Source organism: Acomys minous (assembly GCF_964271855.1).
Source record: "Acomys minous genome assembly, chromosome: 13".
Lineage (NCBI taxonomy): Eukaryota > Metazoa > Chordata > Mammalia > Rodentia > Muridae > Acomys > Acomys minous.
Genome location: NC_140495.1, coordinates 79,689,425 through 79,717,037, shown reverse-complemented (window position 1 = coordinate 79,717,037; position 27,613 = coordinate 79,689,425). Strand labels below are relative to the sequence as shown.

Below are 27,613 nucleotides of genomic sequence, written 5' to 3'. Positions count from 1 at the left end.
GGAGTTGCTATTCAGCATTATCTTTCGCAACTATCCTTGCTATTTTGAACACAACACAGTGGCTCTGATGGGCTTTATTCTCACTGCAAGGCCCATTGCAGCCATGGCCAGTGCGGAAAGCGGCCAAGTCCTCACTCAGGAAGCCTTGCTCTAGGCATGACTGTTTCAGACACCTAGCCCCAGCTTTGGGAGACTCCATTGTGTTTAAGACTCACACTCGCTCAGGAAAGGAGAGGAAGCAGCGTTCCAGTGACTCAGCACAAAGCCTGGGATTGCTGCAGTCCAGGGCTGGTCATGTTTGTATGTGCGGCTGTGCACATGAGCGAGGGCTTGCCACTTGCTCCTTCTCTTCTGCTTATATAAACAGGCTATTTTATATTAGTCCTGCTGAGTCCATGAGATGCTGCATGTTACAGAAAGTTCACATAATCATGCATATGCAGCGTGGGAGACTGTGAAAATACTAATTTTAGGAAACGGCAAGATAACTTGGTGCCAGAATGTTTGGTCTAGTCTGTGAGTTATGAAAAAAGAAAAGGCATTTCTGTGGTTGGGTTGATCTGGAATGTTGCCTCACACTGGCAGAAAGTGGGTAGAATTCTGACAGATCGCATGCCATCCATCACCTTGGAATGTTGGGATAATTGTGTGAGTATTGAAGTGCTGAGTTTGGTCAGCACAGTAGGAAGTGCTTTCCAGTGTTTAGTGCCGGTGTGCGCATGTGGACTGCTCCTAGAGTAAATACTCTCTCCCTTTGCCCAGCTTCAAGGCAAAGCTAGTGTTCACACATTTGAATTTGAATACAGTGGACATGTAAATTTAATAATTCCTAACTTGTTAAAATTAATCTACAGATTTGATTCATTAGAGTCTGCAAGAGAAAACAATAGCAGACTGATTTTCTGAAGTCAATATGGCAGCGATAGTGATCTCAGCTGATGACACTTGCCACCTTTCCTCCCTTGCTTAGAGAAGTGATGCTCTTTAGTGTCCTGATAGCTGGTGGACTTGGAGGACTTCAGCTGTCATCATGGTTTTCATTAATCAGGGTTTGGCTGTCACTTGTCCAAAACACTGGAAATGACCAAGCGCCTCTCTTATGTAAGGACAAACTCAAGTGCAGTTGAACAGTTGTCTACTGGGCTGCATTGTGAAAAACGGGGAAAGAAAATTACTTTCTCTGTGTTTTTGGGAAAACATTTGCCAGTTGGAGCCTCAAAGAAGATTGAGTTTGGAAGGTTTTTAATTGTACACTGAAAGGTTATTGCAGAAGATAACATAAGGGAGCGTCATAAAGAAGAAAATCGGAAGCTCAGTAACGGAACACTGGAGAGAAGCAGGCGTCCTGCCAGCTGACTGAGAACGTGCAGTAAATAGTTTGGACTTAAAGAAACAGTAACACATTTCAAGGACTTGCTTCCCTGAGTTTACTAGTAAATCTGTGAGAATCAACTCCAAGTGTTGTGTGAAGCGTGCTCTGCTTCACTTAAAGCACTTCTTGCCTATCACCTGTAACGCTGGATTGTGAGAGGGTTTGTGAGTAGTTCATACTAAACTATGGGAAAAAATGGAGTAAAATGAATTATGATATTGCAAGTCTCTCAACTTGACTTGTTGTAGTTAAATAATATTTCCCAAACAGAAAAAAACGTGTGGGTACGAATGTGGAGGCAGGAGATTTAGTAAAGAATGTAAATGGAGCTGGGCCTTGGTAGCACACACCCTTAATACCAGCATTTGGGAGGCAGAGGCAGGTGGGTCTCTGAGTTCGAGGCCAGCCTGGTCTACAAAGGAAGAAGAATTCTTCTCCAGCCTGCCTCTGCCTCCCTAAGTCCTGGGATTATAGGTGAGCGCCACTGTGCCAGCTGAGAATTCTTTTCTATTTGTCCTGCTTAGATTTCACTAGGGTTCTTAAATATATAGATGGTGTCTTGTCTAGAGCTTGGGAACTTCTCTGCCGTCATTGTATTAAAGGCCCCATTCTTTTGGCTGTCTGGGATGCCAAGCAGATGTGTTATAGATCTTCTTAGTTTTTATACCTCACTTTCTTCTTTCTTCTTCTTAGCAGTGGTTATCTGCTGAGCTACAGAACTGTTACCTTCCAGTTTGATGCTTCCCTAGTCTGTTTTGTTTACTCTACTCTTAATGAAATTTTGATTTTTTGTTATCGTGATTTGTAGATTTTTTTCCTCCCCAGTGGTGAGGAGTTGGAGGTTGGACTTAGGATCTCCGTACATACTAGGTACACAGTCCACCACTGAACTGTATCTTGAGACCTCTTTTTGGGCTAATTTTAAAAATTGTTTTATTTTCTTACTTACTGTGTGAAATGTGTTTATTGGCATTGCTCCCCATATCCTGAATGAGCTGCTTTCCCTGCTTGTGCTGGTTAGTGTTTGTCAACTCTACGTGAATCTACACGTACCTGGGAAGAGGAACCTCACTGGAGAAAAGGCCTTCATCAGACTGTCTATAGGCAAGACTGTGGGAGCTTAATACTTAGTGGGAAAGCCTGTCCCACTGTGGGTGGTGTCGCTCTGGCCATATGATCCTGGCCTGTATAAGAAGCAGGCTGAATTGGGCTGGAGAGATGGCTCAGAGGTTAAGAGCACTGGCTGCTCTTCCAAAGGTCCAGAGTTCAATTCCCAGCAACTACATGGTGGCTCACAATCATCTATAATGAGATCTGGTGCCCTCTTCTGGTCTGCAGATGTACATACAGGCAGAACACTGTATACATAATGAAAAAAAATAAATCTTAAAAAAAAAAAAAAAGAAAGCAGGCTGAGCAAGCAAGGCAGTAAACAGCATCCCCTGGGTCCCTGCTTCAGTTTCTGCCTCTTCCTGCCTTGAGCCCCTTCCCCTTGCTCCCTTGATAAGGACAGCCAGCCGTAAGCCAAAAAGACCCTTTCCTCCCAAGTTGCTTTTGGTTAGGTGCTTTACACAGCAACAGAAGGCTACCCAAACAAACTCCTGGCCTCAAGAGATTGTCCTCAGCCCCCTATGTCACTGGGACCGGTGCACTGGTTCCTCTTCCCCACATCATTGTTAAGTCCAGCCTCTATCGGCAGAGAGGCTGTTAAGACTTAAATTAAAGTGAATTCCTTCTAAATTGATATTATAAGGTTCATGTAACAGCTATATTGCTTTAATTGTTTCAGTACCCATGTGTCCATTAGAAGAATTGGTGAAGGAATACTTTTATTTAATAGTGCTATTTATTTTTACGTTGGCCCAGCCATGGCTTCATAATATTTAACTTATTTCATGGGTGCCTTTGTTAATTACTCATTTTTTGCTCCATTTCTATCACTGTCTCCTAATTGTAGGCTGCTTTACTATCATGTGTTGTGCTCTGCTCTCCCCTGGAGTGCTTTCCAGTTAGTACAGCTGAGCATTTCTGTTCTCTTACATGAGTTTTATCTTTTGATAAACTATATGTTTTTCATAATCTTCCACTGATAATTGTAGTCTTTAGGTATTTCATTATACAGCACTTTCCCCCACTCCCTGTTCTATATTTTTTTGAATTTCTTAGGTTGAATGCTGTCACCTTCAGTATTTGTATATTTTAGTCAGGAAACATGTATTGTAATAAAAACTGAGAATATATAAATAGAACACTTTTATACTTAGACTCATGTTCTAGTAAAAATTCATAAGTATAAATTCCTATACTATATATAAAAATATTGCAGTATTCTGTGTAGAAGTGAATGGCTATATATAGGCATAGAATAAGAATAACGCTGTTTGAGGACCTGTGGGGAAACTTTGCAGAGATGATGTGTGAGATGTATGAAATTTTTCCAATAGAAACATAAGGTGTGGACGGGTGTTTCAGAGATAGTCAATCTATGTGACGTCGCAGAGGTGAAGGTCATGGTGTGCCATAGGAAATGCAAGTAAGCTGGTGAACAGAAGACAGTATATTTTTTTGGAAAGTAAAGTAAAACTAGGAAGAATTTAAAGGCCCAAGAAAACCTTACTGGACACAGGCAGCCTGTGTAGTGGGGATAATAGGGAGGGTCAGCTGTAAGAATAGGACGTTGCCGGGGAAGAACGTTCGTGAGTGTGGGCTGCCGGGAGGCTGACCGGTGCTGGGCTGCGGAGGTGGAGTGTGCCTATGACAGAAGGTGTTTTAGTCATCTGCGTGACTTGGTCCATTGTGAGCAGTGGCAAGAAGGTGTATGCTGTGATGTTGACAAGGTTTGGGTTTGGACTTTGTCTTTCCACCTCCTGAGAAGACTTTCTGCATAGCGGGGTGCCAGGAGGTTTATTGCCTTCAAGGCATGGGATGTCACAGAACAGCCAGCCATAGAGGAGGCGGCCCTGACTAGGTGGAGGGAGTATGTGGGTTAGTATTTGCTAGGGCGCTGTCTTTGAGAGATGAAGGAGGAAGAGCTGTGTGAGTGGAGCGGGTCAGTAGGGGACCAGGTGGAAAGTGGTACCTAGGAATGAGTTCAGCAGAGCACGCGAGTGAGTGAGGTGGACAGCGGATGGTGGTTGGATTAAGTAGGAATAACTGCAGGAGCAGAGGGATGCCAGCTGAGGGGGGGATGGAGAGGCACGAGAGGGGAGTGATCCAGCTGAGGAGTCAGAGAGAACTTAGCTTCCTGCTTGGCACAGATTGTATTGTATCATATTCTAGTTCTTTCTCTTATTTCTATATGATTAGGTGTTTCTATATGTAACTTATTTCTATGTGATTAGGTGCTTCTATATGTAACTTATTTCTATGTGATTAGGTACTTTTTTTTTTTTTTTTTTGATTAGGTACTTCTATATGTAACTTATTTCTATGTGATTAGATACTTCTATATGTAACTTATTTCTATATGATTAGGTGTTTCTATATGTAACTTATTTCTATATGATTAGGTGCTTCTATATGTAACTTATTTCTATGTGATTAGGTGCTTCTATATGTAACTTATTTCTATATGATTAGGTGCTTCTATATGTAACTTATTTCTATATGATTAGGTGCTTCTATATGTAACTTATTTCTATGTGATTAGGTGCTTCTATACGTAACTTATTTCTATGTGATTAGGTGCTTCTATATGTAACTTATTTCTATATGATTAGGTACTTCTATATGTAACTTATTTCTATATGATTAGGTGCTTCTATATGTAACTTATTTCTATGTGATTAGGTACTTCTATATGTAACTTATTTCTATATGATTAGGTGCTTCTATATGTAACTCACTTTCTTTTTAATATACTTTTACATTTGGTCTTAGGGATGGATCTAAGTTTTGAGTAATTAAATTTTCCTTTAAAACTTTAAAAATTACATTTATTTATTATTTGTGTATGTGTGTGCATGCGTATGTGTGTACATGCTATGACATGTAACTAAAAGGCAAAGGACAACTTGCAGGAGTCACTTGTCTCTTTCTCCTGTGTGGGTTCTAGAGATTGAACTCAGGTCATCAGGCTTGGTGGCAGGTGCCTTCCCTGCTGAGCCATCTTGCTGGCTCTTGAGTTAGTTGGGCTTTCTTCATGCTGCTATCCAAAAGAGTCTAGATGGTCCCATTTATTAGACAGTGCCTTATTATTTACTCATCATTACTTTATGTATTCCTGTATTAATAGCATATTTGTAGGCCATATTGACCTAAGAGCGATTCGGCCATGAATTGGAGAGAGGTGGAGATAGTTACAAATACATGACTTGAGTAGAGGTGACTTCTGGATTTAATGCCCGACATGGGCTTTCTAGGCTCCCAGCTCCTAGGTTCCCAGTTCCAGGCTGGGATAAAGCATATCTTACAGTGTGTAGCTGCCTGGATGCCTGTGCATGGGGGTGGTCTGTATTTCTCAGCACAACCGTTGCTTTAGCAGTTCTACTATGACTTACGCTATTTATGTGTAGGCTGGTGCTTTAGTGTCTGTGTGGGCACTGCATGTCAGCAGGAGCCTGCAGAGGTCAGAGGCCATAGAATCCCCTGGAATTAGAGTTTTGGCAGTTGTGAGCTGCCATGTAGTGCTGGGAACTGAATGTGGGTTCTATAAGATCAGTGCGTGCCCCTAACTCCTGAGACATCTCTCTAGTCCCTCCATTATGACTTTTCAATCTCTTTTTAGCTGTAGTTTCTTGAATAATTTCTGGAATTAGGTCTCTGGGATAAGTCATCTCAGGTCTCTCTGTGGTTCCCCTTTTCCCCCTTTGCCTCCCCCATACCCCAGCCCAGGCCAAATGTCTTTCTGCCTTCCTTGGCCATTTTTGATGTATTTTCTCCTGACCCAATTGCTCCAGAGGCGCAGTCCTTTTCTCCTGCTCTCCACAGGGCTGGAGGGTACCCTAGGCCTAGCAGAGCTCTTGTTCCTCAGGTGAGTAGAGCAGCTGAGCCTTCTCCTTTCACAAGAGACTGCTGCGTTCACAGTTCCTTGCTGTTGGAGTCCACTTTTTTAAAGCCTTTGCTAGGGTTAACTTAACGTATGGTTACTTTATGAAGTGCTGCTTGCTTCTGTGTGACTCTGTCAGCACCATGCCTCATTCACTGCTGAAAGAAAGGCACATCTTACATATATAGTCAGATCATAAGGTCCTAGCTTTCATCTGCTTCTTCTGTTACTTTGGCTTGCTTAGGAGACTGGAGATTTCTGGTATAAATTAATCTTTGCTATGTAGCCCCGGATGGCCTGCTATTGGCTATGTGTAGCCCAGGCATCCTTGAACTCATAGACTCTTCCCTCAGCTTCTGGTGCCACTGTGGTCTTAGTAGTAGTAGTAGTAGTAGTAGTAGTAGTAGTAGTAGTAGTAGTAGTAGTAATAATAATAATGGTACACCTTATATATTATAATATAATTATAATTACATTATGACTTTCTTTTAAAGAGGCTTGCTTTCCTATAGAAGAGAAGATTTGTGCTTTAATTAAAAAAAAAAGTAGTCTTTTTAATTGTAAATTTTGGTACATTCCATATGTGCTCAGTCTGCTACAAAGGAAAAAGCACTGCTAATGTAACCAGGTGATTGATCTTTACATCGATCAGCTTGGCAGTATTGCAGAGACATCAGCATACTTATTAGAATGTCAAGATGTTAAATTATCACTCATCTTCTAATTTAATGTTTTAAATGATTATAAATGACAGCCTTGTGAGTGACACACGACAGCACTCTACACATTTTCGTTAGCATAAGAGCTTAGTGGTGTTTATTTCCTTTCTGACTTTCTGACTTTGTGTTTGTGATTTTCCAATTAATTTTTTCCCAAGAATATGACTGTCTTTTGTACATTTAAATGAAGACATAATTCAGTTGAAAATGCAAAAATAATTTAATATTTATTTTAGCTTGATTAGTATCTGGTTATAATGTCTATGTTGCAACTATAAAAACAAAGAATAACAACACTTGTCCCTGGGCACAGGCCAGCCAGATTCCAAGGCAGGGCACAGAGATCTCAGTTCCCAATGGGGGGCAAGTCAAAAAGTTCTCCAGCTGCTTTTTATGTTCACAGTGACAGTAACGATTAGGTCACAGTGCATTTGGGAAGCAAGATGCCCTTTCTAGATCATTAATGAAGAACCTATATTTTTTAGAAATAGTAATAGCAATATTGTACATTAAAAGCAGAGATAGCCTTTACTTTATGCACACATTTTAAGTTTCATGATAAAAAGACTCAGTTGTTTTTTGCTTGTCTTGTTTGAGTGTTCCCAAGTACAGTGCGCTTTACTTGCAGCTCTAATGCTGGCCCCACAGGCCTTTCACCTCTAGTACAGGTTTGCTTTACATGACACTAATACCTAGCCTCCTTCCCTCCCCAATCAGGCCTCTTTCCATAAGGGATTCCAGGGAAGTTGGAACAAGATAGAGATGTCAAATTATATACTAACAGCGCTAGATAATTAGGACCCGACAAACAGTGAATAAACACATCACCATCTACCTTGTGGTTAGAGCCTCAAACAGGAATTTCTCTTATACCTTCATTTGTAACTCATCAGTCTCCACCTCTAAAATGTGTCCTGAATCTTTTCACTTTCATTTCCTTCTCATTCTCTTTTAATTTAGGCTGGCATTGTCTTTTTGATAACCAAGTTAAATCTCTTTCCTTTTAATCCCTCTTACAATTTATTCTTCTCTCAGTAGTCATTTAAAAACTCAGTAAATCAAATCTTACCTTTCCTCCGTGATGCCTCTGTTGAGTGGATGCCTCTCAGTCATCCCACAGGGGCTCAGGCCTTGGGTACTTCTTTAAGCATCTTCTTCCCCACAGTGCACTATGCCTTCAGCTTGGCCTGTTTTTTGTTTTTTGTTTTTGTTGTTGTTGTTGTTTTGTTTTTTGCTTCAGGTATCTTTGCTGGTGTTTCTGTAGGCGATGCCTCTGCCTTGGGTTTTGTGTGACAAAGACTCATCATTCAAGGTTTTGTTTGTATTGCTTAAATGACTAGAAAGTATCCATTCTGAGGGCTTTCTCAGTTTCCATGATAGGCTGCCAGCTGATGGCTTCTTAGGCTTATGTTTCACAAGCAGGCGTCATGGTTCTCGCTGGAGCTGTCTCCTGTAGGTGGTAGTACTGTTAGGTACGGAGTAGGTCTTCTGTATGGAAAAGAATGGATGGCTTCTAGGAAAAAAAAGCCAGATGAGATGTCATTTTAGGAATTTATAAGTTGATTTTTAGGGAAGAGGATTCTTTTTCCTGGAATATGATTTTTAGACTAGTGATATGTACAGTAAAATCATTGTTGGAGAAATGTTGAGGAAAATACACGTCAGGACCTAGTTTAAAGGTCTGTGTGGTGCCTGGGCTGGTAGTTTAAAGTGCTCCACCAGGGGCTGGAGAGATGGCTTAACAGTTAAGGGCACTGACTGCTCTTCCAAAGGACCTGAGTTCAATTCCCAGCACCCACATGGCAGCTCACCCACCCTGACACAGACATATATACAAGTAAACACCAATGTATATAAAATAAAAAAAATTTTTAAAGTGCTCCACCGGCCATTCTGGTAGACATACTTGTTAAAAGACTGAGGCCTGAGAGTGTGGACTCAGGTAGAAAACTTGTGGTCAAACCATATAAGCATGGTGGAATATTGTTATTGGATGTTTATAGAAGCCTAAACTTTGGAAAGCCATATTTACAACTTTGGAGGCCATTGTAATAGAACAGGGTTTGCAAAGTGCTACATTCAACATTGTTATTTTGGATGGAAAGGAACTAACCAATACCATATATTCACATACATGGTATCTATATAAAACATACATTTATTTATTCTTTTGTATTTTTATTTTCTCTTTTGTTTTCTTATGTAACATAGACTGGCTGAACCTCCTCAAATTTAATTATCTCTTGCTACCACCTCCCAAGTACTAGTATTATACCACTATATCTGGCTTTATTATAATTACTATTAATTTTTAGTATATTTAGTTTAAATCTTAATTCCCTTTATTTTAATTTTTCTAGAGAGAGTAGGTAGGGCATATTTTAAGGATATAGTACATAGCACTGTATACTTATAAATAAATAAATATGGCTTTACATATGAGTTTAAAATACTTTATTGATGAAAATATTTTATGCAAGCCAAGTGGACTCAGTATTTCAGTCAGAAGAGTTATGTACTGATACAGCAAATATCCTTGTTACAGAAATGCTGCCTGCCCATGCTGCCACAGTGGGCCAGCTGTAGCCTGCCCATGCTGCCACACTGGGCCAGCTGTAGCCTGCCCATGCTGTCACAGTGGGTCAGTTATAGTCTGCTTTGTGTCAATTTGACTCTAGACTTTAGCAGGAGAGGACCAGGTAAACCATGTTTTTGCTAGGATTGACACATTACTTCTGCTCACAGTTTCATTGGCCAAAACAAGTCATGTGGCTCTACTGGACAGTCCTTCCTCAGGAGGAAGCTGTGCACGGGTCAGCAGCAATGCGGTCTCCACACATGCCTCCACTTCTCTGGTTATGATGCACTCTGAAGTTCTTAATTCCCTTTCAGAATCTCCAGCAAAGTGACACTGTTTTCCTAGTTTCAGAGTTGATGAATACAAAAAAGGGAAAACAGCAACAGAAACCACCTAGTTAAAATCCTTAATTCTGTTAGGAAGGCTGGATGAGACAGCATGCAGAAAAGACTAAATATAAAGTGTGGAAACAGAACTTTATCCAAACAGTGGGAGTTCAGTGCATTTTTTGGTTTGTTTAAAACTATGATTATGCTCCATGCTGTTGGAACCCTGAGGTACTGGCTCCTGGCTGGGGACTGGGTAGTGTGAGGTGAGGACCTGTGAGTGGAGGTAACCAGAGCAGACTAGCAGAGCTCACATTTCAGGGCCCCTGTTGGCTGGAAGTCAAAATTGAGCATCTCTGGAGTAGCCGCACATATCACTTACAGAGTTGGACCCCTTTTAGAGCAGTGTGTTTACAAACTACTTTTCAGGAGAGGTGGGTTCTGTACACGGTGGTGAGCTGTAGTGGTGATCTTGCTTGCTTTATCAGTTCCCCTTCCAGACCACGTCCTGTGTAGTTCATCTAGTGAAATGATGCATGTATGGAAATGGGTTCTTGTTGTAAATATTTCACGTTATTTCCTAGGAAAAAGCCATAAAATAGAAACTAATCAAAACATACATTGCAGAGGGTAGTAATAAATATTGTTATCAAGAGTGCATTATTTGGTAGACATATTGTAGGTACCTCACAAACAGCATTTCTTTAATCCTGTCAAAGCTAATGAAATATGTACCATTTTCTTCATTTTGTTAGTAGGATAGTGTAACATGAGCTAGTTAAAGATTCAGAGTTGAGTTGCAATGACAAACCCTCTCTCAAGTTGTTGATCAGGGCAGCTCAATATACCTTCAGAACGTATAGACTATCACCACTGCCCTTGGTTGCCTCCCAGAATATTGCCAAAGACACGGTGTGCACAGGGTTTGGGGCTGGAGCTGATCTGGAACCCTCCTTCCCTGAGGCGTCGCTCTCAGAGTGTCTGAAGCTGTTAAGAACAGACTGGTAATAATGACCAAGATATGGGATTTGTGCCCCATTGGTGCACAAGTGGCAATTTTATCTTGAGGTTTACCATCAGTTGCTCAGCAGGAAGGAAATCATCCCTGGTACTGTAAACCTCACCAGCTATCCATGACTGGATGGCTGATAGACGTGAGAGGAGAACCTACAGCTGCCACTTTCCTCATCAGTATAATCTCCTGACTACTCAAAGTACTCATCGTTATAAGCACTTGTAAATGTAGGTGTCAGCCCTCATCACCGAAGCTTCCTTCTGCAGCAGGAGATCATTACAGAAAGCCACACTAGCTAAATGCAGACAACAACTGGCCGCGAGATGCCTGGCCCTAAATGATACTGTGCAAACACGCCTGGACCTCAGGCTAGAGGAACGTTGTAGGAGAGGGGGAGGGAAGATTGTACGAGTCAGAGGAAGACTGCTGGGAGAGTATGCAGTATAACCATGATAGGGAAGCTGCTCCCACGAAATCTCAGCAGCACGGGTGCCTAAACAGGACCCGAACAATTCCAACAGTGGTTGACATCCCTGCGTACATAGGGGAAGGATCGTGGGCCTGACTCAGAACTACAAGCAGTTAACAGCTGCTGAGAGAGGGAGAGTTAGTCTTTGCCAGGGATGAGCTTGCTCATTGATTCTCCAATACCAAGTGGCCAGCCCTGGAAACGCTTGCAGGCAGCACCGAGTGAGCAGCTAGCAGCAGCGTGTATTTATCTGCTCATGCATTCATATGTGTATGAAACAACAATGGTGAGGGAAGCCGGGCCCTGTAAATTTGAGAGGTTAGGGAGATACGTGGGGGGCTAGGAGCTGGAGTAGGAGGGAGGAAATGATGAAACGATGTTTTAATGAAAATGGAAACCTCGTGTTCTTTGTCAAGGGTCCACTCTGTCAGTTTTGCCGCACAGCCTCTAGCGGCCGGAAGCAGGAGGCAAAGCTCTTGCTCTTTCAGAGGGCGAGTGTGCTTTCTGATTGCTGCAAACAAACCTGCTCACATTTCCCAGGAGAGACCTAGAGAAAAGGTGGTACACACGGTTATTCTGGGAATTTGAAATAATCAAATTACTAATAGTTTATAATAGCGAGTGAAGTTTCTAATAGTTACCATGCATTTAGTGAGAGTTTCCTTTTTAAAATTTTAGTTGTAACTAGATAAATGAAAGCCAAAGTATGAATGACAAATGGATGGCCTTAAATATTTAATGATTTTGTGAGTATATCTGTTTTGCCTGCATGTGTGCTTTGTACCACGTTGACAGCTAGTGACCCAAGAGGTCAGAGGAGAGCATTGGATCCGCTGGAACTAGACTGATGGACAGTTGTGAGCCATACTGTGGGTGTCGGGAACCAGGCCTGAGTCCCCCACAGCAGCACATGTGCTCTTGACTGCTGAGCCATCTCTCCCGCTCCTGAGTGAAGGTTTTAATTCACAGAGCAAATGTGACATTTATTCATAACAGGAAGTGACATGAAATTTTACATTAAATATATTAGGTTACTTTAGAAGGGTGAATTAATTTTATCTTTTTTCTTACATTAGTGAACTCAGTGCCTTGTAGATGCTGGGCAAGTGCTGTAGCACAGAGTTACATGTTCCGAGTGTGTTCCTATTTTCCTAAGTTCTAACATAAGAAAGATAACTTTCTGTTTTTGGGGAGTGTATATAGGGTTCAGAGAAAAAAAATCTTATTACATGCTTTTCTTGGTTGTTGTTGTTTCTGTTTTTTTGAGACAGGGTTTCTCTGTGTAGTCCTAGCCGTCCTGGGATCAGTCTATAGACCAGGCTGGCCTTGAACTCACAGAGATCCCCCTGCCTCTGCCTCCTGAGTGCCGGGATTAAAGGCGTGCCAACAAGCCTGGCTCACTTGTTTTCTTAATCTTAGCACTTGAGAGATTAGCAGAGATCAGCTGAAGGAGGCTAGCCTGGGTCACATAAGACACTACAAACAATCCAAATACAGTTTAAAGGTTGATGTTGGTTGCTTTATGAATGAACGCTGGCTGCTTGTGCCTTAGCTGTTCAGGTGTGTGCTGTCATCACTGTTTGTGCTTTTGTGGGTTTAACTTTGGGTATTTGTAGAAACCAGGCAAGTAGAAAGGGGCCATTGTAGTAGACAGGAGGTTAGTAGTGAGGATTTCATATGATGTAGATCTTTCAATATTTACTTTTGTTCCACTTTTATCTTTACTTCTGAACCTTTTTTTTAAAGTGGGAGAAAATTTCTCTCTTTAAAAAAGTATGTATTTTAAAATTTATGTGTATAGGTGCTTTGCCTGCGTGTATGTCTGTGCATCACATGTGCACAGGGCCTATGGAGGTCAGAAGAGGGAGTCAGGGCCCCTGGAATTGGAGTTACAGAAGATTGTGAGCTACCTATGGGTGCTAAGTGAAGCCAGGCCCTGTGGATGAGCAGCCAGTGCTCCTAACTGCGGAGCCCCATCTTCTTGGTTTTTTTTTTTTAATAGAAGTTTAGAGTTTAGAATTTTTATCTAGTTAGAGCTGTCAGTCTTTTTTTGAGGGCATAATCAGTGCAAAATAATAAAACGTTAGTTGTTCCTTGAAAACGTAATCTTTTAAGTTTTAAGTATTTTATGTGATGTGACTATAAACCTGAGAAATAAGCCATTCTTAACTTTACTAGATACTATACATTTGCATAACTCTTGATTTGTTAAATGCAGCTCATATTGGCCATGAACTCATGCCATGGTTCCCCACCTCCCAGTTATGAGATGGAAGACTTTAACCTGAACTTTTATTATGGTCCTTGCCTTCTGACTGTTGCACTTTCCTTCTCCTCTGTTTTTATTTTTATGTTTGAGACTATTTTATGTAGCCCAAGCTGACCTTAAATTCTTGTCTCCACCTCCTGCGTGCTGGCATATAAGCACATGTGCATGCCTGGGTTTCTGTATTGCTAGGGTCTTAACCCAGTCACATTCAGTAAGCAGTCCACTAACTGAGCTACCTCTGTCGGCCCTTTGCGACTGTTCTTTTTATGTATGGCTTCAGATACTGGCAGGAAAAAAACCCTGAGAATATTGTAGTTAAATTTTCTGCCACATTTTGCCTTTGTTAGGGGTGGTAATTACTTAGCAACCATTTGAAATCGCAAGACAATTGGTATATTAATGTGTTTTTATAAAGTGTTTCTCTACAGCAGGAAAATGCTTTGTTGAAACTGAGGGGATTTGATTTTTAAGCCGCATAAATGTGTTTCATCTTAGATAAGTGATGAAGAGCGCAGTCTGCGAGAACAGGAGATCATTGCATCCTCGTCAAGCCAGAGTGGGGTGAGGTGGGAGTTGGAGTCCGTTTATAAGGTATGAAGGCGCCTGCTAAAGCGCCACCCTTAGCTTTACCTGCATGTTTAACTCACACATGTGTATAGCGCCTCATCAGCCTCTTCCTAGTGTGAACACATCTGGCTGCCACACTTAGGAAGCTGGGCCAGCCTTCACACTGCATCCTCTTCACTCTGCTGGGGCTCCCACCCATCCCAGGGCATTCTATTGAAGGAAAACCTTCTGGGCATTACTTGGGTTCCTGCGTATGGTGTGGGGTGCCTCCCTTGTCTCTGTTTTTGTCTCTAATACTGTTTAATTGGTACTTTTCCAGAAACTTCTCTTGGCTGGTCATGGGCTCTTGTACATGCTTTGGCTTATGGCTTTGTGTGGTCTCATTGTATTTGGGTGCTGAGTGTCAGCCAGCCTACTTGCTTTCCCAGGGAATGCCTTCCTGAGCCTTAGTGTATGGGGGTTGCTGTTTGTCTCACATCATACCGTTCCCATTGCTGCACCCTCACTGCATCTCTTGCTTCTGCTTAGCTGTTTTTGTCGCACTGTGGCCACCATAGTAAACTAGAGGCGTGACTATTACAGCAAAGGACATGGAGGGTCATTTAGCTTCTATCCTCATTACCTTTCCTAGGTTTACAGATTTGGCCTGTGAGGTTCAGAGGAATTCATTTCACTCACTAAGTCATAAGCCAGTATCAGATGAAAGTAGATTCTAGACTGAACTAGAGCTTGCTTCCTAATGCAGTCCTCTTCTCTTGCCTGCATTGCACTGACTCTTCTTCCCCGTGCCTCTGTTGTGCCTAGTGAGCCACCTGTTCGATGCAGTGGCATACAGGGCTCCCTGTGATTTGATGTTCCACAGGCAGTTTTTCCTGTCCTTAAATAGATGATGGACTCTTTGGGGACATGAACTATGCTGTAGTCATGGAAAGTAGTACATTTATCAAACATGTACTGCTTGAGATTATAGGCTGGAGACATGCCTCAGTGCCTATGACCTCATAGTACTCTACCAAGAACCCAGACATGGTTCCCAGAGAGCATGTTGGGTAGCTCCCAATTGCCTGTAAGCCCAGCTCCAGGGGCTCCAGCACCAGTCTAGACTCTGGACAGTGAACTACAATGTGCTCAGAGCCATACACAAACACACATGTATAAACATAATTTAAAAATAAATTAAATTAAAAAACATTTAAATGACACATGATCTGTTCACAGTGTGACGTGTTGCCAGGCACACTGAATGGCAGTTGTGTAGATTCCATTGTTGCCTAAGGCTTGCGTGGTCAGACACTTTGGGAAAAGTTCCATCCTAAGTTTTTGCTTCATTTTAAAAATAATGAAAAAATATTTTCTAGAATGATTTTCACAGTCAACTAAGGCCATATTATGGTCATAGTGGGATAATTCATAGGATTTAATCTTTGTTTCATTTTAAATAAATACTTAAATGCTGAAGCAGACTTTACGAGCAACACTGAAGGGCCGTTAGTTCCGCTCCTCGGTGTTGAGAGAAGCTTTCACATACGCTTCTCCAGTGGAGGAGTAGAGTCTTAGATGAACAGATTTGGAATTGACTTATTACAAGTAACTTTTAGCACTGGATACCTTTTTAAAAAATAAAAATTAGGATAACACTATTTGACACACAATTCTGAATCTTCCATGAGGTGAATATAGTGCGCTTAGAGGTTTTGAAATAGTAGTTTGAAATTTTGGGGTTTTTAATCCAGAAATGTATAGGTTACAACTAAAGGCATTCTGTTTTGGCTCTTTGTTGTTATTGTCACTGTCTTTTGAAACACAAGCTCTAAAACATCTGTTTTTATGCTGCTAATGCTCACTGTTTGGGTTTAAGGAATGCATTTTCCTCTCTTCATTGTGGAGCTGCTGGGACTAAGGGTTTCTTTACCTTACTCTGTGAAGACTCAGGGTCTCCTAGCAATAGGCACTGACTTGCTTCCTGTTTTGCTTTGACCCAGGTCCCCTTTGCTGATGCTCTGGACTTATTCAGGGGAAGGAAAGTCTACTTGGAAGATGGCTTTGCGTACGTGCCACTTAAGGACATTGTGGCCATCGTCCTGAACGAGTTTAGAGCCACACTATCTAAGGCTTTGGCAGTAAGTGTTGCCTTTTGTTTCTTCATTTGACGTAAATCCCTGATGGTTTTGTTCTGTGCTCTTTTACTGAGTAAAATAATTTAATTTTCACAGTGACATTTAGATTGCCTGCGGTATAGTTGTTAATTATGGCATCTGTAGGTTTTTACATGTTAGCCTCCACACTTGGTTTTGTTATTGTTTCTTCTAATAGCACTAGCGGTTGACTGACTAATTATGGCAGTGGCCTCTGTGGGTTATTCACCAAATCATTTCTGCCTAAAGATGGACTTTATATGTGGCCCTTAAAAGCACTGTGGCCTTTGGTGGAAGTAACCTCTAGGTCTCTGTTGTGAACTGTTGTTTTTATCAGCAGAGGGCATCGTAGAAGCAATCTTTTTTTTTTTTTTTCTTTTCAGTGTTGGGAGTTAAAACCTAGGGCCCTGTGCTTGCTAGCGAGCCATCTGTGACTCAGCTGTGCCCTCAGTTTAGGAGAAAGTATTTGCAGTTAAGGACTAAAATCACTGACAGGCTACTGCTGAGTAAATAGCCCAGTGCTACGTGACATTCACGAGAGCTATGAGGAATAAATGTCAGTATATTCAGTTTGTTGAACTCTTACTCCAGAGTGATAGCACTTAGCAATTAATCTAGGTCAGGTTTGTTGGAAACACCCTTATCAATACTTAACTTTTTTTTCGTGAAGCTATGCATGTGTGGGTGTGTGAAGGTAGTGACGGGACTTAGGGCCTTGTGTGTGTGCTAACACACGTCTACTACTGAGTATACTCTTAGTCCCGACTAGGTATTTAGCTGTTAATGTTCCTTCTTCATCTCTAATTCCATGACACATTAAAAACCTTTGTAGTTGATCCTCTTAAATTGTTTCTTCATTTCTGTCCCAGCATGTATTTATAGATAACAGTAGTGATGTCATCACTATGGGCATATTTATTTGTAGGTTGGCATTCTCTTTCTCCTGTGGTTCTTGATTTTCAGTCCTTTCTCTGTTGGCATTTTGGACAGTGCTCTGTGTGAAAGAGGTACATTCTTTTCAGGATATTACTCAGCAGTAAATGCTGTCTACCAAATCCTAGAAGTAGCTCCTGCTTCTATAGTCACCCAGACCATGCATTTGGAAACTTCTGGGTTGTTGGTATCAAAGCGAGGCTGCTGTGAGGCTCCTCCTTCTCCTCTGTTTCTAAGGCAGAAAGCATTCTGATGCTCCCCTGCTTCAGGGATTCTGGGACATACTTTTTACACCAGCTTCCCAGATGCTGCTCATAGAAGCAAGTCTGTGGTTTCCTAAGCCATAGCAGAGTGTTAGTCTATAAATTCAAGAAGTCCAGAGGTTGTATGAGTGACACTTGTCCCCATTAGTGTCCCAGCTGTTTCTCTGTAGTAGTCTTTACCCATGTACATGTGCATATGCATTGTCCTTGGTTTGGTTCTTCTTACAGTAGCAAAAGTGGGCAAGACATCATATCCACAGAAGCTTATTTGTTCTTGAATTCTGTTCTTTGTCTTAGTATTTCTTATCCTGGAAATGGCTTAAGACACTTGCCATGTTACCCCTAGGACTGCTCTATCAAAGTACTGTCAACTCAGGGTCTCAGAAGACTCACTCCTTGTCTCTGACTGTGGAGGGTAGAAATGTGGGACTGAGGTAGAAGCAGGTCCGTGGCCATCTGAATTATTGGAGAACAGCCTTTCAGGTCACTCCAAGTTACTGGCTCGTGACAATAAAGCTGTAGATTTCACATGGAATTCTACATATGTGTCCTGAATGTCTATTTTTATAATAATACCAGTTATATTGGATTAAGGCCCCTGCTCTAGTATGTCTACAGTGGCCCCATTTCCAAATATATTCACCGTGTGAGGCAGTACCAGTTACAGCTTTAACACATCAAATGTGGGGGGAGGGCTTATTTCAGCTGTATCGTATACTTAGCCAACAGTCCTACAAAGGACTGTCTAGCCTAAGGCTGTGATTCTGCCGCTTTGTTTGGTGGCTCATTGAAACAAGAGACTCCACATGTTCCCAAATTGCAATATCCCCAGCAGAAATGCAAGGCTTGAGTGGAGGAGGGGGATGCTGTGGTGACAAGCCAAAGAACCTTGTAGTGTTTCAGAGCTAATTCTGAGTAGGTGTTTTACAAAACCTAAAAACATTTGAGACTCTTTTACCAGTTAATTTTATAAATTTGCTGTGACTACAACTATTGTGGGGAGCATTTGCTAGACATTTGTCTTTCACACAGTGCAAAGTGTTGTATGTGTGTTTACTGTTTATCTTCCTGATATTACAATGTGGAAAGAAGACCATATGGCAGATTTTCACAAAATTTTACTTTTTCTCTCTATTGGCTGTGTAGAAAATGAGCATAAAGACAAAATTCTGTGTGTTCTCTTTTCCCCTTGCTCATTCTCCCCAAAACGTAACATTTTTCAAAGATTTGAAGTGATCACTTTACAGAAAAAAGTATGTCTAAAACATCAACTTTCTGAGAATAAGACCCTGCTCTTGTGACTTCTGGACCTTTCTGTGTGAGTCCTGTCAGCAGCACATTGTCCCGCACAGCCACAGTTGAGCTGTCACCTAGGCTGTGCCCAGCCTGCTTTCAGCTGCCCATCATGTGTTTGAAGAGTCCTAACCTAAGTCCCACATGCTGTGAGTTCTCTCCTCCAGTTTCCCTGAGCTGCACCCATTCTTAGCTTCTCTTTCACGTTCATGGACTTTTTAAATTAAATAGTAGGCATTTTATAGAATATTTTCACTTTAGCTTTGTTTAATGCTTCTGCGTGTTTTAAATTCAAGATATGTATTAAACAAGAATGTCACAGAAGTGGTAGGTGCTGTGTTTTTGTCTTACTGTAGGATAAGTCCTGGCACTTTTGGATAAGGGATGTTATGGCCTGATGATATCTGCCATCGGCTACTTTGGATGCTGCCTGAGAACTACTTTGGAGAGGATGGGGCAAGTGGACACAGTCCACATAGTCATTCAGATGAATTCATTCATTTATGTGTATTGAGCCAACCTTGTCTTTCTGGGTCGCAGTTTTGGCATATTGTATAATCCACCCGATGTGTTGTTGAAGTTTGCTTGCAAGTACTTTGTTAAAATCTTTCCATGTGCCTTAGTTACTATTCTGTTGCTGTGAAGAGATACCATGACCAAGGCAACTATTATAAAAGAAAGTATTTAATCAGTGGCTGGCTTATATTTCAGAAGCTTAGTCCAGTATGGTAGCAGGCATGGCGGGCATGGTGCTGGAGAAGGAGCTGAGAGCTACATCCTACTCTGCAGTCAGAAAGAGTGAGAATGGGCCCGCCACGGGTGTTTGAAATCTCAAAGCTGAGGGACACACTTCCTCCAAAAAGGCCACACCATGTAGACTTAGCTTTTTCAACAACCTACTTTATTTAGGGTTCTTAAATGCTTCTACCTCCCTTCCAACCCACTGACCCAAAGGGGAAGAGAAAGATTAGTAGGAAAGGGGGTTGTGGACCTCTTTCGATGCAGTTCCTTGGGGGTGAGATTCCAGGCTTTGTCATCAGGATACTAGCAGACTGGCAGGAAGACTCTGTCAAATTAGCACAATTCAGAAGTGGCAAGACCTCTCTGAAGCAGCCAAGTCAGCGGGAGCTGCAAGACTCAGACGGAGTGCTATGAGAGGTTCTCTGAAGTGTTTTTCTCTGCAAAGGGAAGTGTAGAAAAGCAAACACCAGCAAATCGGGGAATCAATTGCAAAGCATAGGGTTGCAAAAGTGTTGTCTCACTGTCTGTAGGCTTCTATTTATCCCTTCTCAGGGTCCACAAAGGATGTTTTCTAGCTGGCAAAAAACCCACACCTTTTACATGAGACAGCTTCCAGCATAACACTACACACCCTCTCACAAGTCTGTTTTCAGCTAACAAAGGTCATGCGTCTGTTTTCAGCAGTGGAAAAAAACTCCCACATCCCACACTTGGGACCAAAACAAAAAACATATTCACATCACACAATTGAGTTTTTAAAGAAACCAGAAACTTCCACTTCAATATCCCCTAATCCTTCTAATCCTTTCAAACAGTGTTACTCCTTGGCATTCTGTATATGAGCCTTGGGGCAGGGCATTTTCATTCAAACAACACTATCTATGTTCATCAAAGGCATTGGTATATAGTTTTCTTTCTTTCCCCTCCCTCCCTCCTCTCCCTCCCTCCCTCCTCTCCCTCTCTCCCTCTCCCTTCTCCTCTCCCTCCCCTTCCGTCCTCCTTCCTTTCTTTACCTGGTTTTGGTATCAAGATGATCCTGGCTTCATAGAATGAATTTGGTAGTGATCCTTCACTTTCTGTTTAGTGGAACAAGCTAAGAAGAATTGGCACGAGGTCTTCAGCAGATGCCAAAGACAGCACAAAGCACTGCAAAGACTGTGCCATAAGCACCACTCACGACATGTCACCAACTGACCAGGTCCCTGATAAGCGAATTCAAAATGTTGAGAAAGAATTTAGGGTCTTAGTATTCAAAAGAATTAACCCTCACATAGAAGAGTCAAACAGATGCATAAATTAAGGAAGAGTCTCCGTGACTTTGACAAGATAGTCTCTAAAATGCATTAGTAAATTAGAGTTGAAAGTTCAAAACATGGAGGGAAAATTTAGCCAAAAGATTGAAACATTGAAGGAGAGAGTCAGATAAAAACTACAAGAAACATTGTCTTTAGCAGAAAAGAACATGCAGGAGAATGAATTTCAGGGATGAAGGTCAGAGTCAGGACAATAATACAAATGGACATATAAGAATAAAACGTTAGGGCATATGAATAATAATTTCAAGAAGTCTGGAACACATTCAAGAGACCACACCTGAGTTCTGATGATGTACAGAAGGAGCAGAAGTAAAACTAAATGGCGTGCACAGACTGTTGGTGAAATCACAGGAGAAAAATTCAGAGGTTTACAGAAATAGGCTTTCAAGCACAAGAGACTTATAGGCCTCAAGTAGACATGACCAGAGGAAGAAACCTCTCCATGACATATTATAGTGAGAGTGTTAAAAATACAAAGTAAAGAAATTACCCTAACAGGAGGAGAAAAACACTAACTTACATAAAAAGGCAGAAACACCAGAATTGCCCCAGGCTTTTCAACTGCAAGCGTAAAAGCCACAATGAAAGAAGTATTTCAGGCTGTGAGGGTAAACAACTGTGAACCAAAAATGTTATGTCATGCAAAGCTATCTTTCAAAAATCAGGAAAAATAAAGGAATTTCAAGAAAAACACAAATAAACATAGTTCATGACAACCATGCCAGCACTGCAGAATGTTCTTAGTGGAGTCGTTTATAGGGAGGAAGGTGGCATAACTACAGATAAACTCAGTTTGAAGAAAAAACACAGCAACACAGCAAACCCTCAAAACTAATACAGGAGCCAGAAAAGAAACAAGAAGAATCCAGTGAGTTAACCCAGAAGCAGAAAGACTCAAATGGTATATACTCACTTATATCTGCATATTAGCCCAAGGGGCATGTCCCACGAAAGCCTTCACTTACCAGGAAACTGAGACAGAGGAGAGGACATTCTAGTGGGACTCTAGATGAGAGAAGCATGGGGGAATGGCAAAGTAGAAGGATCTAGAGGGTCCTAGAAGCCTACAAGTAGAACATTATGATAGGCAGATTTGGGCTCAGGGGTCCCGCTCAAACTAAGGCACCAGCCAAGGACAATACAGGCGGTAAACCTTAAACCCCTACCCAGATCTAGCCAATGGACAGAACACTCTCCACAGTAGAGTGGAGAGTGGGATATTACTTTCTCACATACTCTGGTGCCTCACCTTTGACCATGTCCCCTGGAGGGGGAGACCTGGTGGCACTCAGAGGAAGGACAGCAGGTTACCAAGAAGAGACTTGATACCCTATGAACATATACAGGGGGAGGTAATCCCCCTCAGGAACAGTCATAGGGGAGGGGAGTAAGGGGAAAATGGGAGGGAGGGAAGAATGGGAGGATACAAGGGATGGGATAACCATTGAGATGTAACAAGAATAAATTAATAAAGGAGAAAAAAAAAAAGAAGAAGAATCCAGTGACCTAGGGCATCATCTGTTTTAATTAGAGTTTCTATTGCTGTGATAAAACACCGTGACTAAAAGCAACTTGGGGAGGAAAGGGTTTATTCTGCTTACACTTGCACATCACAGCACCACTGAAGGGAGTCAGGGCAGGAGCCCCAGGCAGGACCCTGGAGGCAGACACTGAAGCAGAGGCCATGGAGGAACACTGAGGACTGGCTTGCTCAGCCTGCTTTCTATAGAACCCAGGACTACCATTTCAGGGATGGCACCACCCACAATGGACTGAGCCCTCTCACATCGATCGGCAGTCAAGAAATTGCACCGCAGACATATAGGTCAGTCTGGTGGAGCATTTTCTCAATTGAGGCTCCCCGCTCCAAAATGACTAGCTTGTATTAAGTTGATATAATAGCTTGCATAATTCGGTTTCTTTAAAATGTCCTTTAAAACTCCTTTTCAAAGTTCAGTTTGTCCAAAATATCCAAAGTTTTTCTAAAGTTTGCAAAGTCTCTCTAAAATATACATGCTTTTTAAATTAAAATAGCCAAAGTCTCTGTACAGTTCCAGAGTTTTTATAAAATTTCAAAGTCTCTTTAACTGTAGGAAAAAAAGTTATATTCTTATCCAAGAGGGAAGAAGCAGGGCACAGTTACATTCAAATCAGTGCAAACCAAAGTTGAACAGTGCAAAGCTCAGATTCAAAGTCTTGTGGCTCATGACCTTTTTGTCTCCAAAGGGCTTGGCACTGGAGCGTCTTCAGCTTTGCCACCCACAGCACAACTCTGAGCGCTCAATGGCTCTTCCAGCCTAATGTTCCATGCTCCTTCCGCCATCCTCCCCAGCCCAACATGATTAACTCTATTTCAGCCACACCCAACTCCTTGCACCACTTTCTGCTTTAGGGTCTCTGTTACTGTGATAAAACATCATGGCCATAGGAACTGGGGAAGGAAAGGGTTTATTTTGCTTATACTTCTGTATAACAGTCCATCATTGAAGGACATTAGGGCAGGAACTCCTGGAAGGAACCTGAACACAGGAACTGAAGAAGAAACCATGGGGGGATTCTCCTTACTGGCTTACTATCATGGCTTGCTGAGCTGGCCTTCTCAGAGCACTCCAGACTGCCTCCCCAGGGGTGGTACCACTCTAAGTTAACCGGGCCCTTCCACATTAATTATCAGTCAAGAATAGTGTGGTCAGACATTTTCTTAATTGAGATACCCTCTTCTAAAACGATCTGGTTTGTGTCAGGTGGATATAAAATTAGTTAGCACAATAAATCAAATTTATGAAAAATAACAAACTCCTTTCTATAGTAACCTTAAATGTCAATGGCTTCAACCCATCACTAAAAAGATACAAACTAAGGGTCTGGATGAAAAACAAGAACCCACTGTATTACTGTCTCCAAGAAAAGCATCTAACCAGCAAAAGATACCCAAATACTTACTATCAAAGGATAGAAAACAGACTACTAAGCAAACAGAAAATATAAATAAGATGTCATATTTATTTTTATATATGACAAAGTAACCTTCAACCAAAAACTTATTAGAAGATATAAAAGGGATAATGTATATTAATAAAAGATACAAACATTTATATATCAATTACTGGAGCCCCTAATTTTATTTAAAAAATATATAAAAAAATCACATAGGTCCTGACACAATACTCTCAAATTTAGATAGGTCTTCCAAATTAAAAACAAAGAAATTTCAGAGCTAAAATATATAATTTGTGAACTGTACTTAATTGATATATACAGTGTGCTCCACCTAAGAGTTTAAGAAGATATATTTTTCTCAGCAGCAATAGAACCTTCTCTAAAACTGATCTCATCATGGGGCACAAGTCAAATCTCAAAAAATACAAAAAATTGAGATATACCATGTCTCCTATCAGACCGTTATTCAGTACAACTACAAATTAACATTAAGAAAAACAACAGAAACCACAAAGTACTTGGAGACTAAACAACAAAACTTTGAGTGAATCGTGGGTCATCTAAGAAGTTAGAGAGGAAACTAAAGAATTCCCAGAGACAAAAGATAATGAAAATATCCTATTAGAACCTCTATATGCAGCCAAAGCAGTCCTCATGTTAAAAAAAAAATCTGAGAAATACCAAATAAATAACCTAATGGTGCACCTCAAGGATCCCCAGGAACAGCAAGCAGAAGACCCTAAATTCAGTAGATAGAAAGAAATAATAAAGATTAGAGAAGAAACTAAAATAATTTAGATGAAAAGAGAACTACCCAAAGTCAGACAAAGAAAGAGTTGGCTCTTTAAAAAGTTGATAAGATAGACAAACTCTTAGCTAATCTGACAAAAAAAAAAAAAAAAAAAAAAAAAGAGAGAGAGGAGATGCAAATTAATCAAATTAGAGATCAAAAGGATCCTATTAGTACTGACTTGAATGAATTTCAGACCATCATTTGAAATTACTATGAAAATTAGTATTCTGAAAAGCTAGACAACCCAGAATAGAATTTCCAAAGCATATCATGAGCCACAATTAAGCCCTGAAGATATAAATAAGTAGACCTACTATAAGCAATGAAGTTGAAGCTGTTACCAAAGACTCTCTTCAAAGAAAATCACAAGACAAGATGGATTCACTGCTGAATCCTATCAGACTTTCAAGGAAGACTTCTTACAAAATGTTTTTGATTATTATCTTTTTTTTTTGTATTAGAGGAAAGTTTATTCTTCCTGAGGCTATGTGCTCAAAGTTTATCTTTCAAAATAATCTTACAAGCCTCGTAAGTCAAGCAGTTAGAAAATGCAGTAAAAGAACAAACATAATTAAGGTACTAGTTTTGTATTTTGTTGAGAAGAAAATTACCCAACAAATCTCATATCTTTTATTAAATTATCTGTCATCAACTTCCAAGTTATTATATCCAAATAAAATAATATATATTCTACATATATAAACAAATATTATTATCTTTTAACTGAAGTATATTCACTGTTGAACAGTGGTAGCCATTATAAGATGGGAATATAAAAATGGATGTGAAAGCAATAGAAGTAGACGTAGTAATTTCTGTGCCATTTAAGTAGGCTGTCTTGCGTTTACCTTCTTTGGAATCATTACTAGAAAGTGCTGGTGTCTTTGCTGGGAAGCTGTTTTGCAGTAGGGATGTGGAACAGAACTGTTTGGGGTAAGTGATTTTATGCTGGGTGTGTTGAGCTTATGCAGTTACCAGGCACTGTGATACATTGTTTTGGAATTTGTATGTACATATGTGTTCTATGTACATATTGTTTATATCTGTATATATTAATTTAGTAAATATTTTATTGACACCATTGAACAATAAATAGTGAGATAGTTCTAGGTTCCTGATTCATTAAGTTCACTCATTGAAAAAAGCAAACCAGTAAATACATGTGAAAGTGTTTTGACAATTTCAAACTGTGATGTGCAGTAGCTGTTCAGTTAAAGGGGTAGACTTTGGTGAAAAATAATATGATAGGGGTCTTTTTTTTTCTGTTTGATTTCATTCTACAGTGCTTTACACAGTATGCATTTTGTCATGGAAATTGAGAGGGAAAGCTTTAATGATTCACTCATTTTTGGCTTTCTTTGGTGTCTTGTTGGCAGAACATGTTATTAGCATGTGTACCTGGAATTTTTAGCAGGAGAGGATTTTAGAGTTGTATCATCTGTTTATGGCCTTTACTTTTTTCTTCAGATATTAAAATACAACTTTAAGTTAACAGATAATTGTCTCAGTTCAGTCTACTATAGCACGTTATCATATACAGTGTAGCAAAAGGTGCAAGCACCACTTCTGCATGTTCTGGAGGCCGAGAGGACCAAGGGCCTTCTGACCTGGTGTTGGTGAGAGCCTGCTTCTGGATTGGCATGTGGGTTGTCTTCGTGTTGCATTCTCAAGTGGTGTGCAGAGGGAGAGAGAGAAGCACACACGCTTGTATTTTTTTATATAGGCAATAAGCCCATTTATGACCTAGTTATTTTCCAAATGCTAACAGACCATTGTTTGTCTTATTTATTTTGTATGGTGGAGCTTAGCACAATGCTTTCTTAAAAGTTAACAATACTGCCGAGCGTGGTATTGCATGCCTGTAGTCACAGTGCTCAGGAGGCAGAGGCAGGCAGATCTCTGTGACTTTGAGGCTAGACTGGTCTACAAAGCGAGTCCAGGACTGCCTGGACTAAAGAGAAACCCTTCTTCAAAAATCAAAAAAAAAAAAAAAAAAAAAAAAGAAGAAAAAAAAAGTTACTTTTATTAACTCTTTGAGAATTTCATATATGCATACAGTGTATTTTGATCATGTTTACTCCTCTCCATGATGGTTTCTTATATAGGAAGCTCTCTATAAAAATATGAGTTGGAGCCGGGCGTGGTGGCACACGCCTTTAATCCCAGCACTCGGAAGGCAGAGGCGGGAGGATCGCTGTGAGTTTGAGGCCAGCCTGGTCTACAAAGTGAGTCTAGGACAGCCAAGGCTAACACAGAGAGATCCTGTCTCGAAAAACAAAACAAAACAAAACAAAGCAAAACAAAACAAAAAAAAAGAGTTGGATTTCTTTATTTTGTCTATGTAGGTTTAATTCTAGAAAAGTTCCATGTTTCCCGCCATGACGGTAATGGATGAAACCACTGAAGCTGTAAATTAGACACCAGTTAAATGTTTTCCTTCCTAAGAGTTGCTTCGCTTGTAGTGTCTCTTCACAGCAGTAAAACCCTAAGACAGCTTCCAGACCCTGTGGAGTGGGTTAGTAGAGAATGCAGGTCTTTTACATGTCTCACTGGTGTCTGGCGTTCACTGGTGTTTAGACTAGGTCCACCCAAACCGCTCCTCTGTGCTGTTTTCTGCGATCACCAGCAAGCAGTGTTTCTATGAACGTTTAGTACTTCAGTGGCTATAGGTAAAGATTATGCGGAGTCAACTTGTGACGATTGCTCCGGAAGTCTGATGGGCTATGGGGACTGTATGCCTGGATGCTTTTTTCCCCATAAAATGCAAGTGGGATGGCCATGCTTCAGTTGTCTACAAAATGAGCCCAAAGTACCTGATAATATGTGCCAGTGTGACATATGTAAACCTTTCTAGACTCTCAATGATGATTATTTTTGACTTAAGAAATCCTACCTTT

General features: G+C 40.9%; 1 protein-coding gene across 3 annotated transcripts in view; it reads left to right on the top strand.

Moving 5' to 3' along the window:
• Window positions 1-27,613, top strand: part of PRIM2 (DNA primase subunit 2) — a 218,895-nt gene that overhangs the window by 26,716 nt on the left and 164,566 nt on the right. For all 3 annotated transcript variants that reach the window (XR_014774011.1, XM_084754859.1, XM_084754860.1), the window contains 2 exons: window positions 14,231-14,326; window positions 16,285-16,422. Coding sequence is in view for 2 of the 3 variants with exons in the window: in XM_084754859.1 (XP_084610985.1) it covers window positions 14,231-14,326; window positions 16,285-16,422 (234 nt within the window). In the remaining variant the exon portion in view is untranslated. The remainder of the gene's footprint in view (window positions 1-14,230; window positions 14,327-16,284; window positions 16,423-27,613) is intronic.